The sequence below is a fragment of the Moschus berezovskii genome, chromosome 26, assembly GCF_049115385.1.
Source record: "Moschus berezovskii isolate FMDL1 chromosome 26, NW_MosBer_1.0, whole genome shotgun sequence".
Taxonomy (NCBI): Eukaryota; Metazoa; Chordata; class Mammalia; order Artiodactyla; family Moschidae; genus Moschus; species Moschus berezovskii.
In genome coordinates, this window is record NC_142485.1 from 48,134,984 (window position 1) to 48,153,982 (window position 18,999).

The following is an 18,999-nucleotide window of genomic DNA, read 5'->3' on the forward strand; positions in this document are numbered from 1 at the left end:
ACCAGATGGCCCTGCCAGGCAGGAGGGCAGAACGATGCCAGCACCGTGAACCCTGCATGGCATGAACTGCCCTGATGAAAGGACTGTGCTCATCGCCAGATGCTGCTCAGAAGCACCAGTTGCAAGAGTAAGAAACCTCTCAGCAAAGCCGTCCAGACCTTTCTGTTTGAAGGAGGAAAGGACACCGCTTGTGCCAGCACCCAAGATCATTTGTAGTGATGATTCAGGTTACTGGAACCCATCCCGACCAGAGAAACACAAAAAAGGTACCTAACCCCTCCATGTGAACACCACGGGTCTGGCTTGTATTTCTTGGGAACACACAGACTGGGGGCTACACCCTGAAGTGCTCACACGCAGTGCGAGTGTAACTCGCTTGCTGTGGTTTCCATACAGCACCCCTAGGCCTCACTAAGAGGTGATCTTGTGTCAACCTAGAGCAGAGGAATGAGGAGGGAGATGTGAGTTAGGTGCAAAGGGGAGGGGACATATGGGGCCCTACTGCTGATCCATGTTGAGGTTTGACAGAGCGGCACACCCAGGCCACCAAACTCAGGGTGACGGCGCTGCCCTGCTGTGCCCAGCAGAAGGGCTCCCGGGCACTGAGCTGCCTAAACTGGAGTGCGGCTGCCCGAGACCTGCGGGAAGGTGCTAGGAGTGCTCGGTCAGCGGGCTGGGAGAGGGAGAGGGAAAAGGAAGGCCAGCCCTCGGGGCACTGGACTCCAACAACAGGGGCTCATCCAAGTGACTGAGGGGAGCGGCACCGAGCTCCCTCCTGATGCTCCCTCCATCAGGGATGCCGTGATGGACACGAGAGCCTCAGGAGGAAAGCGGGCTGGACGAGACCACGGGTACACGTCCAGGCTCTGATCAGAGCAGTCCGCACCGCACTGCTGCGTGTGCCAGCCTGGGCATGGTGCCCAGCCTCTCTCAGCCTCAGTGTCCATGTCTGCTGAACGGGGATAACAGCAGCCTGGCCCTCACCTGGGTGTCTGCGGGATGAGATGACAGACTCGGAAAGCACTCGACACGGTGCCCGGCGCACAGAGTCTCCTGCACACTGCTCCCCACCGTCAGCAAATTGGCTTCCCGCAAATCTAACATCTATGTCTTTTAAGAAAATTTGACAGTCATGTCTTTTAAGAAAACACTGAGCGGAAATTCCATGGTGGTCCAGAGGTTAGGACTTGGCACTTTCACTGCCAGGACATTGGTCTGATCCCTGGTTGCCGAACTAAGATCCCATAAGCTGTGCAGCATGGCCAAAAATATAAGTAAAGAAAATTTTAAAAATAACCAATAATACTATGTCTATTATAAATAAGCATGAGAAGATTAGAAGGCGCAGACAAGTGGGAGAAAGGCAAACTGTTACAACTGTCCCAAAGAATGACCTATTTACAACAGAATCATCAGCATATTTTACGTGGTGGGTGAGTTTCATTACTTCCATTAAAACGTCAGTTATTCACCAGTACATAACCACATAGTGTTCATTCACGTTAAACGATAAGGACTATTTAATACTTCACAGAGAAACAAAGGCATGCTAAAGTACTAAGTAGTTTACCTTTCAACGATGCTACCTTAAATCACTAGGCTGATAGATGCATGCAAAGAAATAAAGACAAACAAGATTTATTGTGACTCTGAAGCTAAAAATTCAAGAATCAGTATAGGCAAAGACAGTAAAGCAAAAAAAGACTGCAAACATATAAGTGAGATGAAGATTTAGAGAACATGTAACTGGAAACAGAACATTTTTTTTTTGACCACAGAAATTAAATAAGCTATTGAAGATTTAATAGAGAAACACTATCAATTATTACTCAGAAGATACAATTCCACTGCAACATCATGATTTAATAAACCACAGCATTCTGTACAATAAAGGGCCTTAACAGTTGTCTATTCTCAGCCAAACTTCTCTATAAGTTAGTTTCTCTCAACAAAAAACATGTTCAACATTAAATTATAAATTTAACTGATGAGGAAGTTACCATAGTACCTATTTCAACATTGAACAAATCTAACCACTTACTGGACATTAATGTAAAATCCTTACAAAGAATTTGATTTAAAACTTCTCAAAATAAATTCATTAAAGCAGGTTCCTGTGAAAATATGTAAGAATGAAAGCTAGCATAATAGCAGGTGCAGTCTTTACATTTTATTAACCACAGAAGACACTTTTTTTAAAGAGTCTAAGAGAGACATTAACTGTGCTAAACCTGATGAGATTGAGTCTTAAATACAAGCACCAACACAGAAATGATATTGTGTCAAAAGTCCATTAAATCTACACTTAAGAGGGTCATTTCTTTATGTAAGGATCATCTCATTTATGAATTACACAAGTTATGTAGTTTAGGATCCATCTACATTATGCTTGTAACTGCATGCTGCTGCTGCTAAGTCGCTTCAGTCATGTCCACGCTGTGCGACCCCATAGATGGCAGCACACCAGGCTCCCCGGTCCCTGGGATTCTCCAGGCAAGAACACTGGAGTGGGTCGCCATTTCCTTCTCCAATGCATGAAAGTGAAAAGGGAAAGTGGAGTCGCTCAGTCGTGTCCGACTTTCCGCGACCCCATGGACTGAAGCCTACCAGGCTCCTCTGTCCATGGGATTTTCCAGGCGGGAGTACTGGAGCGGGGTGCCATTGCCTTCTCCTATAACTGCATAGTGAGACGCGAATCCAAACTTACTGCTATGGGGGAAACACACCATTTAATGAGACATGAAGACAAAGCACAAACCTGACTAAGGGGACACACGCTGTGGAGCACAGCACCGCTATGACCAGAGCAAGTGGGAGGACGGGGGAGGGGAGATGGGTGGGCAAACTACAGCTGATTGACGACGACTGACTGACCATTGTCCCATTGACAACGACTAAGCAGATAGCAGGATGAGACAGGAAATCAAAACCAATGACGAAAGCAGACACACCGTCAGAGAACTCCAACAACAAGGAAAACATATACACAACTGTTCTTTTACAAATACTCGGAAAGAAATCAAGCATGAAACCACAGAGAAATCGTCAAAGAATTTTAAATATCAACTACTTAGCCAATGATGTAAATGATAAAAACAGCGTGTCAAAAGACCACAATATGGACTACTTACCACTTCACATGCCGCTAAAATGATTCACAGTGAATTTAATTATATGCTGACTAACAATATAGCTAACATGAAATGGGTGGTAACGGAAAAAGGTGATAATGCAAGTGCAGTTACAAAGCAGAGTGTTGTACACATGATTTCATGGGGTAAACAGCAATGTACTCACAAAACCTAAGCTAAAGATGGAAGCAAGCTGGGACATGTGCTTTAGTGCCACACACTCTGTCGCCAAAAGCCTTAGGACGTCATCCTGTTTTTTGTCTTGGAAGAGTGAGGAAGCCCGACTTCTTCCCTGGGGCCCTGGGGCCCCCGGCTTTTAACCTGGTTTCACACGCAGAGCTGGCCTGAGCGCGCGGCCAGGCCCGTCAGCAAGCAGATCAGTTGAGATTCTTGGGTTTTGTTCCCACCGCATGCCCTGCACCCTGCAGCCAGGCATCCCCAGTGGAAAATGTGCGGCATGGTTTTGACACGCCATAAGAGCTACCCATGGTTACTTTCACGAAGCTGTCTGCTCCCTGAGAACAGAAACTTCCCTGCAGCTGCTGTGCCCAGCACAGGCCAGGCCCAATGTTACAGAGGCAGGCTCTGGCTGAGTTCATGATGACATGCTAAGCCAGTGATCCAAATATCAAGACTAATTTGTCACCGTGACATTATGGAATGATTACAGACTAGGCAGTTTTAAAAATCTTAGACCTCTGAGCGTAGAAAATGTATCTGATTTTCTTCTGGGTAAAAAGAGAAAAAACAAACAAAAGAAAACCAGTGTGCTGGGGGAGGGATGCGGCAGGGAGGAGGCAGACACATACCCCAGTCCTGATGCCCAGCTTGTTTACTTTCCTCCGAGGGCTGTGCTGCCTCCTTTGGCTGTGCCGCCTCCTTTGGGGCTTGGAGTGCCTCCTTTGGGGCTCGGTGCTCCCACTGCTGGGCGAGCAGGAGCTGGCAAGCGAGGAGGCCGGATACAGGTTGAGGGAGCTCACTGTTTTACAACGATGGAGGCTGCCTAAGCTCCCCCTGTCCACCCTGCTCTCAGTCTGCTCGGCCGGCTGCTCCGTGTTCTTCCCTTCGATCAACCTAAAATAGAATAAAACCCGTAACCCACCTTTGGCAGCAGAGGAGTGTGTCTCAACAACACATTTGGGCTGGCATTCTGTGTCACGATTAGCAAATTCCAGGAACGGTTGCTCAATTAACATCTCAGCAAAAAGGTTCAACTTTCCCTCTTTTGAATATTCTCAAACTTAGAATAACTTAGCACTGAGTCTTACAAAGTGGCCCCTGATCATTCACGTTTGATTTCCCTTATTTACTCTAACATTCTGACGGGGCCTGGGTGGCGACTCTCTCCCTGTGAGACGATACCTGAAGTTGACAACCTTTACCTTTTCCCTGCTCTCAGGGCAGAGATGCATGTCAGTGCCTCAAGTCTTTCCCACTGGGAATCGGGAACTCTGTACAATCAAAACAGCGATGCACGAACAGCTGGAGTTTCTAAACACAAGCCTCCAGACCAGATGAAGTGCTGAGTTGATCTTTTTCTTTTGTGAGGTTGTATATGTACAAACACATCACTTGATGAAGTTCTCCCAGAGCTTTGTGTGTTTCTGGATTCATGCCAACGTGCCACATTAACCTAGAATTCACGGTTACTGCTCTTCTGCCCTAATGTGTCATGGAGGATGTTATACAGCAGTTTAAATACTCGATTATGCAAATAAAAGGATTTTCAAATTAAAATATAAGATTCTTACAGGAACTAAACTATCCAGTATCACTTCTGCTTATACACCTTGGAAGTTTTTCACTGTTGATAACAAGTTGATGGACAGAATTTACCATTTACATCAAGTCAACTAGTTGCATAAGGAAAAATCACTTTCACCTGACAACTTGCTGTAAAAATAAGAATATTAATATATAACCGGGTGTTCCATATTTCCTGCGGGAACGGGGAAAGACAATCTTCTTGAGCTCGTCTGTGCTCAAACACGGCCCACAAGGCAGTCTGTCTATGGCGTCAAAAGTGCAGGCGGCACCACCTGCATTTGCTGGTTGTGCCGTTCAGCCCCTGCCTTTCCCCTAGGCCCCCCACGCTCAGCCAACAGGAACAGGCACCTCGGCCTCAGCTGATGTGACGAGAACAACCTGAGCAGCAGCTCTGCCGGGTCCTGTGCAGGGTCACCGGCCTGTGGCCACTCTGAACGTGGACTCGGGACAGGGGAACCGCTGTGCGGGTGTGGCACCAGGCAGGCCTCGGGCCCCCCAGCCACCTGGCTGTACCCAGACCCAAGGCCCCCTGCTCACCACGAGGTGGGCCTTTGGATTCTATCCCCTTTTGTAAAATGCTATAACTGCCAAGATGGTGTCTAAAGAAAACATCTTAAATATACTGATGTGATGAGTAAAACTCAAACACATGTTCTTGGACCACTGTCTTCCAACAAGCCAATCTTCACACTGTATTAAGTGAAAAAGGAAAATGCAGATCTGAGTGGGAATCTGCCAACCACAAAACCCCAGCTTTTCTGATCCCGGCGGCTTTTCACCTGAACGTGGGAGGCTCTGAGCGACACGTGAGGGCGCGCCCTCAGTGCTGGAGGCTGCACGGGCCGCAGGGGACACCGCCTCGGCACCTCACCCATCTTGGGGCTCAGAGCTGAGGGGGGACACCCGACAACGCCCCCACAGAGTGCTGACAGCACACTGTGGACAGAACGCCCTGGCTGACTGAGCTCTACAATCAAGGGCAATCTCGGAACTGAAAATTCTTGAGGCAGACCTGAAGTCAGTTTTCGTACTATGGAACACTCAGACTTCTCTAAGGAGAAGACAGCTCCTCAGAGAAACCGAGTTTCCGGGGAGCTGGGATCAGGCGCACCCACCAGATCTCTTCGTTGATGGCGTCCAGCTGCTCCTGAAGCATCACAGTCAGAGTCTCGGCATCGTCCTGCCCGCTGGGCGACAGCTGAGTGGCCGAGCTGAAGAGGTTGACCCTGTCGCCTTTGCCGTAGGACACGCCCTCGTCACTCTCAAACTCCTGGGCCACGTTGGCCAGCATGCTGGCTTGCTGCACGCGCTCCCAGCCCTGTTCCTGCAGGGTCTGCACCTGGGCACGAGAGGACCACGTCTCGTCAGCGACATTCAGGGCAGCTCAAGTCTATCAGGAACTGAACACACTTTTACATGGAAGCCCTGATTGAGGATAAATGGACCATGCTTAGGAGACACTGCCATCTCTTAAGCGAGCCGTACTGAAGAAACGGGCAGGAGGAGAATTCAGCTCCCATATGGCCTGGTGACACTCAGGTCTTAGCGTGGACAGAAGGCAAAGCTATGAGGTTATTCACAAGGGAGGGCTGATGGAGTCAGAGAAAAAAACCAAACATTAAGAAGATACATCCATGCCCCCAACAGCCAGGCTGAAGGAAAATAAGGAAAAGCAATTCTTCAGCTCCGCAGCCGCTGGGTCCACCTCAGCTGTCATCACTTGTACTGGTTCACCGAGGAGGGCTGTCCTCGTAGGTTCCCAGCCCTCCGTTTTCCAGGCTGGTCTCAACACCCACAGACAGGAGCGAGCAGGGGCAGCCAGGGGACAGGAGGGCCAGCCCCGCCGCGGCTCTCCTCTCAGGGCACAGGCCCTCGGTTGTTCTGGGTGGCGGCCTCTCGCACCGCAAGGGCGGCTCTGTCATCAGAGATGCACGGGAGCGTGCCTGCGGGGCCCCGTGCCACCCTCCCGCTCTCACACCTCACACCCTTCTCTCCGCAAATGTCCCCCCTGCCCCACTGTCACCCAGGTCCTGCCTTCTTTTCCAAGACATGACCTCAAAGCAACTGAGGGGCAGCTGTGAGTTGCTGGCTTGCCGGCCCCCTGTCCCCCGGGGCCAGTGCCCTCGCCCCCTGTCTTCGTCACGACCCCTCCGCAGGGCAGGGCCACCCCCTTCGCTGGCTCCAGGACCACCTGCCATCATTCCTGCTCTGCTCCAGCTTCACCCCCAGCAGCCCGGTCAGCACATCCTCTCCCTTCCTGCGCCTTCAAATCGCACAATGGGAACCAGCAGATTCCTCCTCCAGGGCTCCCTGCAGCGCCTGCTGCCGGTCTCTGAAAGTTCCCTGGGAGTGGCCTCTCCTGTCCCCCTCCCTGCCTGCTCTCCAGCTCTCTGCAAGCAGGCGGTGTGCCCCGCCCCGCAGGGCAGCTCCCCGGGGGCTCTCAACCACTGGGCTGCCAGCAAAGCCCCAGAAATTAACTTCTAAGAAAGAAACGAAGGGGTGAGGGTGGACCGAGAAGAAAGTTCTAACACGGCGGCTGCTAACCCTGGGGCCATCGGTGGATCCGGCTCACTGATGCTTTCTATAAGGGTTGTGGGCACACATCTACGTCTGTTCCTTTACACACTGCCTGTGGATGCTGTCACGCTTACTGACTAGCATGAAATGCTGCTACTCAATTATTCGTAACCAGTAAAGACATTCACTCTGGGGCCCTCTTGGGAACAGTTTTCCAACTCCTATCCTGGAGCTTTTCCCCACACAGAGACCAAGCCAGATGTGCCTCTTTGTAAAGGGGCCGTGGGGCTGGCTCACCTTATCCTCCAGAGCAGCCGTTCTCTCCTTCAGATGAAGTTGAAGCCTCTCATCTGATTCGGACACAAGCTTATCCACGGTATCTGATAAGGGTTTATTGTGTTCTTCCTTCACGTTGTCTCCCTGCCTTGCCTACAACAGGAAAAACAAAAACTCATAAACTTCAAGAGCAAAGTACGGTCCTTCTTTTAAAAGCACCAGGGAACCATGACGTGAGCAGCCTGTGCCCTGGTTCCCGAGGCAGTCCCCTCCCACGGCCACCTCTGGTGGGCTCTTGAGCATCACCACAGCAGACGGGCAGGTGCAGACGGAGTCAGGGACTTTACTTGTCAAAGGTCACTCCCAACGCTTCTCTTTGGCTGAGCACCTGGAGGACCTTAGTGTCACCAGCCATTACGTGTCGGAGGAGCTCGGGGAGCAAGCAGATTTACACTCAGAAACAAGCAGACTTTAAAGGGGATCGGCTTACACACACGTTGGTAGAGGAAATTCCCAGTACATAAACAGAAGCTTGAGTCTGGTTTAAGGGGGTAAAATGAATTCAAGTTATAAAGCAAAAGGTGAGACAATTCATTTTGGGAAAAAAGCCAGTGGAGACAGACGTTCACATATTTTTCTTTACATGCAACATCACTTGAATTCTTTGTAATGATTGCTGTTGTTCAGTCATGTCTGACTCTTTGTGACCCCATGGACTGCAGCATGCCAGGCTTCCCTGTCCTTCACTATATCCCAGAAGTTGCTCAAACTCACGTCCATCGGGTCAGTGATGCCATCCAACCGTCTCGTCCTCTGTCGCACCTTCTCCTCATGCCTTCGATCTTTCCTAGCATCAGGGTCTTTTCCAATCTGTCAGTTCTTCGCATCAGGTGGCCAAAGTATTGAACCTTCAGCCTCAGCATCAGTCCTTCCAATGCATATTCAGGACTGATTTCCTTTAGGATTGATTGGTTTGATCTCCACGCAGTCCAGGGGACTCTCAAGTCTTCTCCAACACCTCAGTTCAAAAGCATCGATTCTTTGGTGCTCAGCCTCCTTTACTGTCCAACTCTCATATCTATACATGACTACTGGAAAAACCATAGCTGTAACTAGGTGTTCCTTTGGTGGCAAAATACTGTCTCTGCGTTTTAATATTCTGCCTAGCTTGGTCATAGCTTTTCTCCCAATGATAATTCATATGAAGTTCAGTTCACTTGCTCAGTCATGTCTGACGGTGCGACCCCATGGACTGCAGCATGCCAGGCTTCCCTGTCCATCACCAACACCCATACTTGCTCAAACTCATGTCCACTGAGTTGGTGATGCCGTCCAACCATCTCATCCTCTGTCACCCACTTTCTTCCTGCCTTCAATGTTTCCCAGCATCAGGGTCGTTTCCAATATGAAAATTCATATTAAAAAACTGGAAATAATTACCTCAAGCAATTTTTAAATGTAATAACAAAGTTAGCAAGTGTGTGTTTTATAAAATGAGCATCAAGCTCATGGTTTAAAAAGCTGTTTTAGGACCTACTGTATAAAAAAAAAATGGAGCGAAGACAAAAGAATGATCTATTTGAGATTGGCCCTGTGTTAGAAATTGCTGAGGCTAATTGCTGGCTCACGGGTATTTATTATACTATACTAGAGAAATGGTATATGATTATACCACTTTTGTGCATGTTTGAAATCTTCCATCATAAAAAATTATAAAACAGGTTATTTTCTGTTAAAACAAAGTCTTCTCCAGCAACACACTTCGAAAGCATCAATTCTTCAGTGCTCAGCCTTCTTTATGGCCCAATTCTCACACCCATACGTAACTACTGGAAAACGATAGCTTTGACTATATGGACCTTTGTCGGCAAAGTGATGTCTCTACTTCTCAATATGCTGTCTAGGTTTGTCATAGCTTTCCAAGAGGCAAGCACTTTTTAATCTCATGGCTGTAGTCACCGTCTGCAGTGATTTTTGAGCCCAAGGAAACAAAACCTCTCACAGCTTCCACAGTCAGGCATCGGCATTCAAATATTTTTAAAGCAAAACGAAAGTTTACTTTGAACTGGTTTAGTCATAAACAGCATCCCGAGCCAACAGCCTCTGAGCAGCTGTTCTGAAAGTAAGGAAGTGCACCCCTGATCGGGAGACATTGAGCTCTCTGCCTAAGCGGGGAGGGCGCCTCACCATGGGCCTCACCATGGGAGTCAGAACCACTGCCCCCTGGGAGCCTGGGTCTGAGGCTCTGCAGTCCAGGCCCAATAACACAGGCATGGTGGGGACAGTACTGACACGTGAGGCTTTAAAACCCTCAGAAAACAATAGCATATGGTACACAGTATTTTCTGATCTGCCTTTGGCAGCCACTATTTTGTATATCGTAATGCATTCCACCTCATACATTTCAATGATTTTCTAGTGTTTTATTTTTGTGGTGGGGCCAATGACACACTTTGGCACACACCGGCCAGACTCACTTTGTTTGAGAGAAGCCAGATTTGGTTTTCCTGGTTAAGTCCTGATTATCTGAGACCACGTGGGAACAGGAGTGAGTAAGGCTCACCAAACCATAGGAAGGACAAACGCTAATCAGACCGGAGCTCTAACCCTGCCTTTTGTCACAGTGACCCAGTTCTCAACAGGCAGCCTGGTGCCCTGAAGTTCCATGCTGCTCTCTGCTCTTTCAGTAAAAATGCTAACAAGCCAACAGATTCATGTTCAAGTAAAACAAGGGAGTCAGGAGAGGAATTCCACAAAATGGCTAAACCAAGTCCCAAATAATTCAAACCTGGAAGTTGCAGTCACCCCCGATTTTTAAAAAAATGTATTTCCTTCCAGTACAGCTGCTTTACCATGATGGACATCCACACGTTTGAACGCAATGTTTTAAGGTCATAAGAACTTTACACGGGACTTGATTTCCAACGTGGGAGTCACATGAAAAGGTCTTTACCTTCCCGCCTCAGTAATTCAATACTATAAAAGTCAGACACAGTTCAGTAAAGGCCATTACCTGTCGATGCATAGAATCCTTATTTGCGATTTCATTTTCAAGTTTATCATTGAAGTCATGCACATAGGCAGCTTCGTGCTGTGCGGCAAGGGAGCGTTTCTCTAGGGTAGTGATCCTCTTTTCCATGTCCTCCTTCTGGGCCATGGCCTATACCGGGTATTGCAGAGGAGAAAAGGTAAGTCGTTATCATGGAACACTCCGATACACTCAGGGAGTAACAAAGCTGGACTAAATCCTAAGTTTCAAATCAAACATAAAGTTAGCGTCCTCAAAATTAAACTCCTAGACGTGGCAGTTTTCTCGGACGTGAGCAAAAACGCGCCTACCTCAAAGGTCACATTGGCCACGATGGGCACCCATGTGTCTGAATGTTCTGTCCGGCCACTCGGTTTACCAAGCTTCTTTGCTATATAATAAACCCAAACAGCAAACAAAAAGTATACTAAACTACCCTGTTATTGCAAGAATTCCAGGATGGAAGATATGTGGCATGAAGTCAGGACCTCTGTCTGCTACACCATACAGGCGGACTTGACCCAGAACAGGGAGGGACATTCAACAGACCCAAGAGGGAGCTCTGAGGTTCATTTCCTCGGGTAAAAGTTGGAAAAATCTCATGCAATTTCCTCAAAATTAAAGTAAGAATATTAACGAGTGGAAACAGAAGTCAAAGTGTAACACAACCGGAAGCAGCCTTCTCAAGCAGAGTTAAACCACATGTATGAAATGCTCAAATCAGGACCAGAACTTGCTGCTGGTGAGACTCCTGTCCGCCAGCTCAAAATCCATTTCAGCTCTCTCCGCAGTCACTAAGTAACCAATGTGGGCCAAGTCCTAACATTAAAAGTGAAAGGTCTAAAAAATGATTTTTCCAGAATTCTCAATGTATTAAACTCTGCCACCTAATCTCCTCCTGTTGCCAAAGAGTAGTGTGAAAATGTTATACAAACATGTGCAAATATTTCTGTTTTGAGTTCTCACACAGAATTCCTCACACCAAGCTACTAAACAAGTACACCTGCTGGAACACATGCTGGAGGGGCTCTGTCTGAGATGGTGTCACGGGGGAGGGGTGGGGCAGGGTGGGCGCTGTCTGCGTACAGAGGAGAGGTGAGGCTCACAGAAGGAGGCCTGAACCCCCAGCATTCTTCTGTTTTCACAATGACCATTAGGTAGTTTCTCATAAATCATGACACCCGCAGACACGACCACCAGAAACATCAGGATTCTACGCGGTTACCCAGCTCAGGCCTGAGGACTTGAGGGTGAGCAAACGCCACTCGACTGGTCGGACCGCCAGCATCACTGTCACACATCCCTGTCAAGAAGCGGAACCTCAGCAAACCAGAGAAGACGGCCAGGCAAGCTGCCTCGGCAGAGCCCACACAGCATGCTCCCATCTCTCCGAGAGACTGGGCTCCACAGACGTCATCAGACTCGCCTGACTAAATCAGAAGGGAATTTCAGCATCGTCAGGAATACATTCGACAGGCAGGTGGGGGGGGATGAACTGGGAGACTGGGGCTGGCATATATACACTGCTGATACCACGCATCAAGTCAACAGCGAGTAAGGACCTAGTGTACAGCACAGGGAAGGCTCCTCAGGGCTCTGTGGTGAAGGAAATGGGTAGGAAATCTAAACAACAGGATATATGTATATATATATATATATATATATATATATATATATATATATATATATATATATATATATATATATATATATATATATAACTGATTCAGTTTGCTGTACAGCAGAAATTGACCCAGCAGTGTAAAGCAACTACATGCCAAGAAATGAATGAATGGATAAATGAATGTTTTAAAAGGAACACACTGGGCCCCCTAGAGCTTGTAGAAATGAGGAATCCACACCCAAGGTGCAGCACAGCGCAAGAGCTACCCTCATGTTGGTCCACTGCCAACCGACCGCCTGGATCAGGCCTCTTCTACCCCAGAGACCTCGACACAGAGGTGGGGAGGCAGCCTGTCGTGGTCTCGCCAGAGCTCTGCTCTTACGCAGCCATCCCGAGGCTGAGATCACCGGGAGAACAAGGGACCCACAACCACCTCAGGGCAACAGACACGGCCGCTGTCACTCACTTCGCGGACATCCCGCTCCAGTTTCGTGTTCACTTCCTCGGACTTGAGGAGTTTCTTCCTGGCCGTGTCCAGGTCCTCCTTCAGCTCTCTCGCGTGAGCAGAGAGGGCTGCCAGGCGCTCTTCCATCTGGCTCTGCTTCCGCGACTGCTTGTCTATGACTTCCTGGAGCTCGCTCATCTTATCCAGGTTTTGCTCGTGGCTAAGAGAGCCGCTGGACGATCTCTGAGGGGGAAAGGAAGTCTTAGACAGCCTTGTTTTGGGAGGGAGGGAACACAGCACTTCCGGGAAATCGGCGAGGTCAAAGCTGCCTTCTGCACTCTGGGAGCTCACAGGACCCTCACGGCCGCTCAGACCTACATGGTGCATTGGTGATGTGTCCATCCCGATTAGAACCGGTTGATTAGAGTCAGACTTTGTCTTCTCCTGGACAAAGGGGTGCTTAAGAGATCCTACAGCTCTGAGCCACAAGTCTAGTTTGCTAGTCATTAAAATACCCCAGGTGGGCGGGTCCTCAATCAGAAAGACAAATGGCATGTGATGCCCACCACTACAGCCTTCATACTTTTTTAAAATGAAAGGATACAAAGGACAAACCCTTAACTGAAATTACATGATGACCGATCAAACTTACCTCTTTATGTGTAGCACCTAATTCTTCTTCTAAGAAATGATACCTTTCGAGTCCTATACATAACCGCTCTTTCAACTCAAATAAAAGGGGTCGAGTCACTGAGTTGATGTGTGTATACACGTTAGTGCACTCCTCATTCTATACTCACCCTAATACATGGTTACTGTAACAGAATATCTTTAATGGCTCTCATTGATCTTAACATCAAGAAAATCTGCTTGTTAACAGCTTTAAATTCTAAGTTTGAGAGAACAAAATGTTATCCTAAATTAATTCTATTGCCCAGTTTTTAACTGCAAATTGATATACAGAATATAATAAATCTTGAGACATTTATGCCAACTAATACTTTTAAACTGGGGGCTTCCCAGGTGGCTCAGTGGTAAAATTTCACCTGCCAATGCACGAGGGCAGGTTCGATCCCTGGGTAGGGAAGATCCCCTGGAGTAGAAGATGGCCACCCACTCCAGTATTCTTGCCTGGGAAGCCCCATGAAGAGAGGAGTGTGGTGGGCTACGGTCCACAGGGTCGCAAAGATACGGACATGACTGAGCATGTATGCAGGCAACGCTTTTTAACCATATAAAACTCTGACTTCTTACAGAAAAAATGTATTTACAAGAATTCAAGAAGCTCAAACGTCAACTAGTTACATAAATACATGCATCATCCACCTAACAAGGCAGCAAGTGTACAAATCCAGGAGGCTGGGTGGCTGGTACCTTCTCATCCAGGGCCTTGTGGTATTCAAAGAGCGATTTCAGCACTCTGAGCACCTCCAACTTGCTGGTCATGCCGGCTGGGGGCTGCGCCTGCTGCTTGCCCGCCGTCATCCGGAGGGACGGCACGTTCCGGGAAACCAGGTACTCCACGTGCTCCAGCAGCAGCTGCAGGGCGAGGCCAAAGGAGCACCTTCAACCTCATACTTGCATTCAGGGCCGGTAACTCCTCTCAGCCTCACTCTAAAGCCGAAACCATGCTAAGGCACGTCAGAATCCCGCCAGTTCAGTCTAAAGTTAGAGTGGACTTCCCAGGTGGCCCAGCAGTTAAGACTCCACACTTCTGCAGGGGTCATGGGTTTTAATCCCTGGTCAGGGAACTAAGATCCCACACGAAGTGTAGTGTGGACAAAAATGTAAGTGAAGAGAACTCCCCCTCAAATGTACTAAAATTACATTAGCTCTCATCATAAATTGAAGCAAGGTATGAGAACCCCGAACTGATCCACCCGTCTGCTCAGTGGGAAGATGTGAAAAATGACTTGAAAATCAGACAGAGTTTAAAGTCAGAAACACGGAGCCCAGCGGTGACCCCCGCGGGGCAAATGTCAACACGTGAGAATCCCCCTACTGACCCTGGTGTTGTTCCTCTCGGCTCTGAGCTCGGCGAGTTCTTCCTCCCTTTCCAGGAGCTGCTTCTTATATACATTTACCTCCTCGGTAGAAGTTGAAAGTTTCTAGAAAACAATTAGATGAATCACTAAATGCAAACACAAATTAAAAAGAGAACGAGACACTGAAGACTGACCTTGTCAAGTCTCTCCAGGCTCCACACAAAGGGTCTCCCTGCCCCCCACCCAGAGAAGAGGGGGTCTGCCGGCCCCAAGACCACACACACCACCACAACTCAGACCGGCCGTCAGCCTCCACCTCGATCTGGCAGGCACACGGCCAGGGAGAACCCAGAATCCAAGCCTGCCTTCTCAAGACCCAGGGACGTCTGAGAAACATTCCTAAACATAAACCAAACAACAAAGTGGATGAAGAGATTCTTAAACGACACACAGACAAGTGACCTAGAACCACTGGGGATAGTGAAGAAGAAAGGTAAGGTCTACAAGGCCACCAGGCTTTGGAGTGTTCCTCTGGGAAAAAGGCTGATGGCACCCCAAGGCCATCTGTTAGCTTGAGTCCACTGAAGTCACACAGTCATTCAATAAACTGGTTAAAATGTTAAACTCATGTTATATGTATTCTACCACATTTTGCGTGCACGCGGGGCCATCCACGTGGTGAACTTGCTCAAACTGAACCACACGGCGTCATTCATTCTTCTGTTTTTCTTGGCACGGATACAAAAATCCTGGGCTATGTATCCCCTATTATATACTGAGTATTCAGCACCCAGAACAGGGCCCTACACTTGTAAGAGGCATGTAGTAGACATGTGAAGCTATGACAGTGTATGTTATACACGTAAGCAGTAGGTACCCGTCATTAAAATTCTGGACACACCGGTCTGTGCTTTGTAAGACAGGGGACGTTAAGGGGCCCAGCCTTTCTGCTTCAAGGACTAGCTCTGTAGCTTAGTCCACCTGCCCCACAGACTCCTCCAGCCAGTGTTTCCCTTCTTTGTAAGAAGGGAGACGTTAAGGGGCTTAGCCTTTCTGCTTCAAGGACTGGCTCTCGAGCTCAGTCCACGTGCCCCAGAGACTCCTCCAGCCAGTGTTTCCCTTCTTGTGGGCCCCCGCCCATTCTCCACACAGCACCTGCACAACCTCTTACAAGGTCAACCTGCTGGGGTCAAGCCTGCCCACTAAGGTCAAACGCCCTGCCTGGCAGGGCCCACAACCAGGCTCACAAAAGGAAACACAACCCCAACGCTTCGCCAGGTGAGGGCCAATCTGACGGGCCCAGCCCCCGGCTGCTCTCACCTCAGGCCACTCTGCTTCCAGGACTCGGTCCGAGGCCAAATTCTTCCTTGTCTTGGCCTTTGCTTTGGGGTTGCAGCACTGGAATAACGCCCACAGGCGGGCCCTTCTGTGACCCATCCTCACGGATGGGGGCAGTCCCCCAACTCGGGGAAACTGTTGTTTCACGGTAGGACACCTCAGCTCCTGAGCTATCACCACCGCTCTCACACCCACCACTCTCACACACACCACTCTCTCACACACACCGCTCTCACACTATGACCACCAGCACCACTGTCTCAAGGAGAAATGGCACGAAGGCTCTGCCCGCAGCACGTCTCCCAGGAGCCCGGAACCAGAACCCACTCAGTCACAAGGGGCTCCATGGTAACAGGGGGGCTGGGCTCGGGCCCACCATCAACGGTGCAGGGCGGGGAGAGGGGCTGCCAAAAAGACGGCAGGTGAGTGTGGGGTGCGGGAGAAGGAAGGCCGTGCCCACAACTCAGGCCCACCGCCAAACATGACCCTGCAAGGTACTGGTCACAGTCGGACCGAAGTGTTTAAACTGTTTCAGAAACCACCACCGCTAGGAATGAGCACGTCTTCCAAGTAGGCTTCTGCCCCCTCCACCCCCCCAAACAAGCCTTCAGTGAGGCTTCTGAAAGGGTACCCCTGAACTCAAGGGCGTCCCCAGAACCCACCCAGCTGAGGAGGACTCACCGCGCCAGCCGCCCCTCACTCTCACCCTGAGCTCAGTCCTCCCTGACTGACTCCCTCACTAGAGCTCAGCAAGCACTTGACCAACCTCGCTCCAGGCACTTAAAATGAAACCACAGTGGGTACAGGGGTTCATTCAACCTGCTGCGAAATTGCCTTCTTAACTTCGACCCTAGGCTACCAGACAACTCTGCCCCGTGGGGGCTGCACGGTGGAGGTCTGGGGTGTCCCTGACTCGAGCTGCGGCAGCCAGCGCCTCCCAGACCCCGCCAGGTGCTGCCCCTCCCTCCGCCCCCGAGTTTCCCACCCCCTCGGCCCTCCACTCGCCAGGGCACAGGCCACAGTGCTCCTGGCTCAGCCCGGACCTCTGCTGTCACTTGAGGACCTCAGTCGCCGGGGTGCTTGGGGTCCTATATCCACCCATCTCAGCAATTACACACGCTGGGAGAGACAGAGGACACTTTGGGGTCCCGCCCGCAGTTCACCCTGAACACGTTCTCTTTTTTTGCCTTTATTTACTGGAGTTCTCTGAGATGTCTTTTTGATACCTCAACTACTGCTTTCAAAAAGACTGTAAAATCACTGTGCTCAACTTGAAGAATAAAATCTTCACTTTCAACCTTAAAATGAAACTGGAGGGAAGACTAAACGCAGTCAGTTTTTCAAACTGAGAAAGAAAACCCACATGTGACCACCTCACAGAATACAGGTCACGTAACCCCTCCCTCCTCAGCCTTCTCCACCCCCAGCAGCCCGTCATCATAAGGCCTGCCCTGGGCCGGCAGGGGCAGGGGAAGAGATCAGACTGGCTCCTCTGTCCCCAGGCCACGTGGGACTCTTGCTTCACCTTCTTCACAAGTTCATGTGGCACTGAAACAGCCCGGGAAAGCTGGGGATTCTGATCAGAAACACAACCGTGGGTACTAGGCAAGGACCCCTGGTTCTTGTTTACCCTGGGAGCAAATAAAGATGATCAATACAATTACTGTGACTGTTACATGTGGCTTCAGATAAGAGAAGACACCCAGGGCGTCCCCACTTCCAGTTACAGACGCAAGCAGCTTGTAGGGCAGCCCACCGAGAACTAGAAAAGTTAAACACAGTTTAAAGGAGATCCTTGAAAGTGAGAGTGAAGTCGCTCAGTCATGTCCGACTCTTTGCGACCCTTTAGACTGTAGCCTACCAGGCTCCTCTGTCCATGGGATTTTCCAGGAAACAGTACTGGAGTGGATTGCCACTGCCTTCTCCAGGGGATCTTCCCAATGCAGGGCTCAAACCCGGGTCTCCCGCATTGCACATAGAAGCTTTACAGAGGTCCTTGCTGCTGCTGCTGCTAAGTCACTTCAGTCGTGTCTGACTCTGTGTGACCCCACAGACGGAAGTCCACCAGGCTCCCCCGTCCTTGGGTTTCTCCAGGCAAGAACACTGGAGTGGGTTGCCATTTCCTTCTCCAATGTGTGAAAGTGAGGTCACTCAGTCGTGTCCGACCCTTAGCGACCCCACAGACTGCAGCCTACCAGGCTCCTCCATCCATGGGATTTTCTAGGCAAGAGTACTTAGGCAGCCACAATCCAAGAATTCAAACAGAAGGGAAGTCCACTGAGGGAGCTGGAGACTGAGAGGGCCGCTCCTTTCCTCGGGGCATCTGAACAAAGCTGACTCTGCGAAGAAAAGGCAGGGAAAAAGTCAAGCAGAGGGGACTGGCTAACACAGCTCCGGACGGTTCCTTAGGCTGTGAAGACACAAATTTGAGCGGAGCCCTCACAAGTCAGTCCGGATGATAGAGAACAAGCTCCACAAGAAAAGGGAGGCACAGAAAACGTACCCAACACAGCCCAAACCGGCTGAGTGCTGAGTATCAGTCACCTCGTGATGCTCAGGAGACAGAAGATGGGCTTCAGGACCTGCCGAGAAGGGGGGGCCCTGGGAGGCACCCCAGGCTTCCAGACGGAGACGCTGGAGGGCTCCTCCCTGGGGTCAGAGGGGGAAGACCACTGAGACTGAGCTTACAAGGACCCCCCCCAGCCTCAAGTCACTCAAACCCTGAGTGAACAGAGAGCTCTATGTCCACTAGAGGTCTGCGTCAGAGGAAACTCTGGAGAAGACAGCATCACCAGAACCTCTAGGGTTGTCCATACAGAATGTCCAACATGCAACCAAAAAAGCAAAGAAGAGTGTAACAACAAATACGAGCAAGGGAAAAAGAACCA

At 49.6% G+C, this 18,999-nt stretch overlaps 1 protein-coding gene and 1 long non-coding RNA gene across 2 annotated transcripts in view; both read right to left on the bottom strand.

The window, feature by feature from the left end:
* Positions 1 to 18,999, bottom strand: part of LOC148773804 (uncharacterized) — a 50,960-nt gene that overhangs the window by 16,184 nt on the left and 15,777 nt on the right. The window lies entirely within an intron of this gene.
* LOC148773805 (liprin-alpha-1-like) lies at positions 981 to 16,210 on the bottom strand. Its single transcript, XM_088832505.1, has 10 exons — positions 16,094 to 16,210; positions 14,795 to 14,896; positions 14,163 to 14,327; positions 10,705 to 10,839; positions 7,713 to 7,844; positions 6,695 to 6,841; positions 6,014 to 6,237; positions 4,029 to 4,205; positions 3,941 to 3,989; positions 981 to 992 (listed from the first exon to the last, which is right to left on the bottom strand). The coding sequence occupies exons 1-10, from the start codon at positions 16,208 to 16,210 to the stop codon at positions 981 to 983; spliced, it is 1,260 nt and encodes a 419-aa protein (XP_088688631.1).

Excerpts from the sequence above, each read along its gene's own strand:
- LOC148773805 (XM_088832505.1), bottom strand. The coding sequence starts at position 16,210 with ATGGGTCACAGAAGGGCCCGCCTGTGGGCGTTATTCCAGTGCTGCAAC. Across the intron at positions 7,845-10,704 it reads AGGATTCTATGCATCGACAG|GCAAGGCAGGGAGACAACGT; the intron begins GTAATGGCCTTT and ends TTCCTGTTGTAG. Across the intron at positions 6,238-6,694 it reads GCCCCTGCTCGCTCCTGTCT|GTGCAGACCCTGCAGGAACA; the intron begins GTGGGTGTTGAG and ends TCTCGTGCCCAG.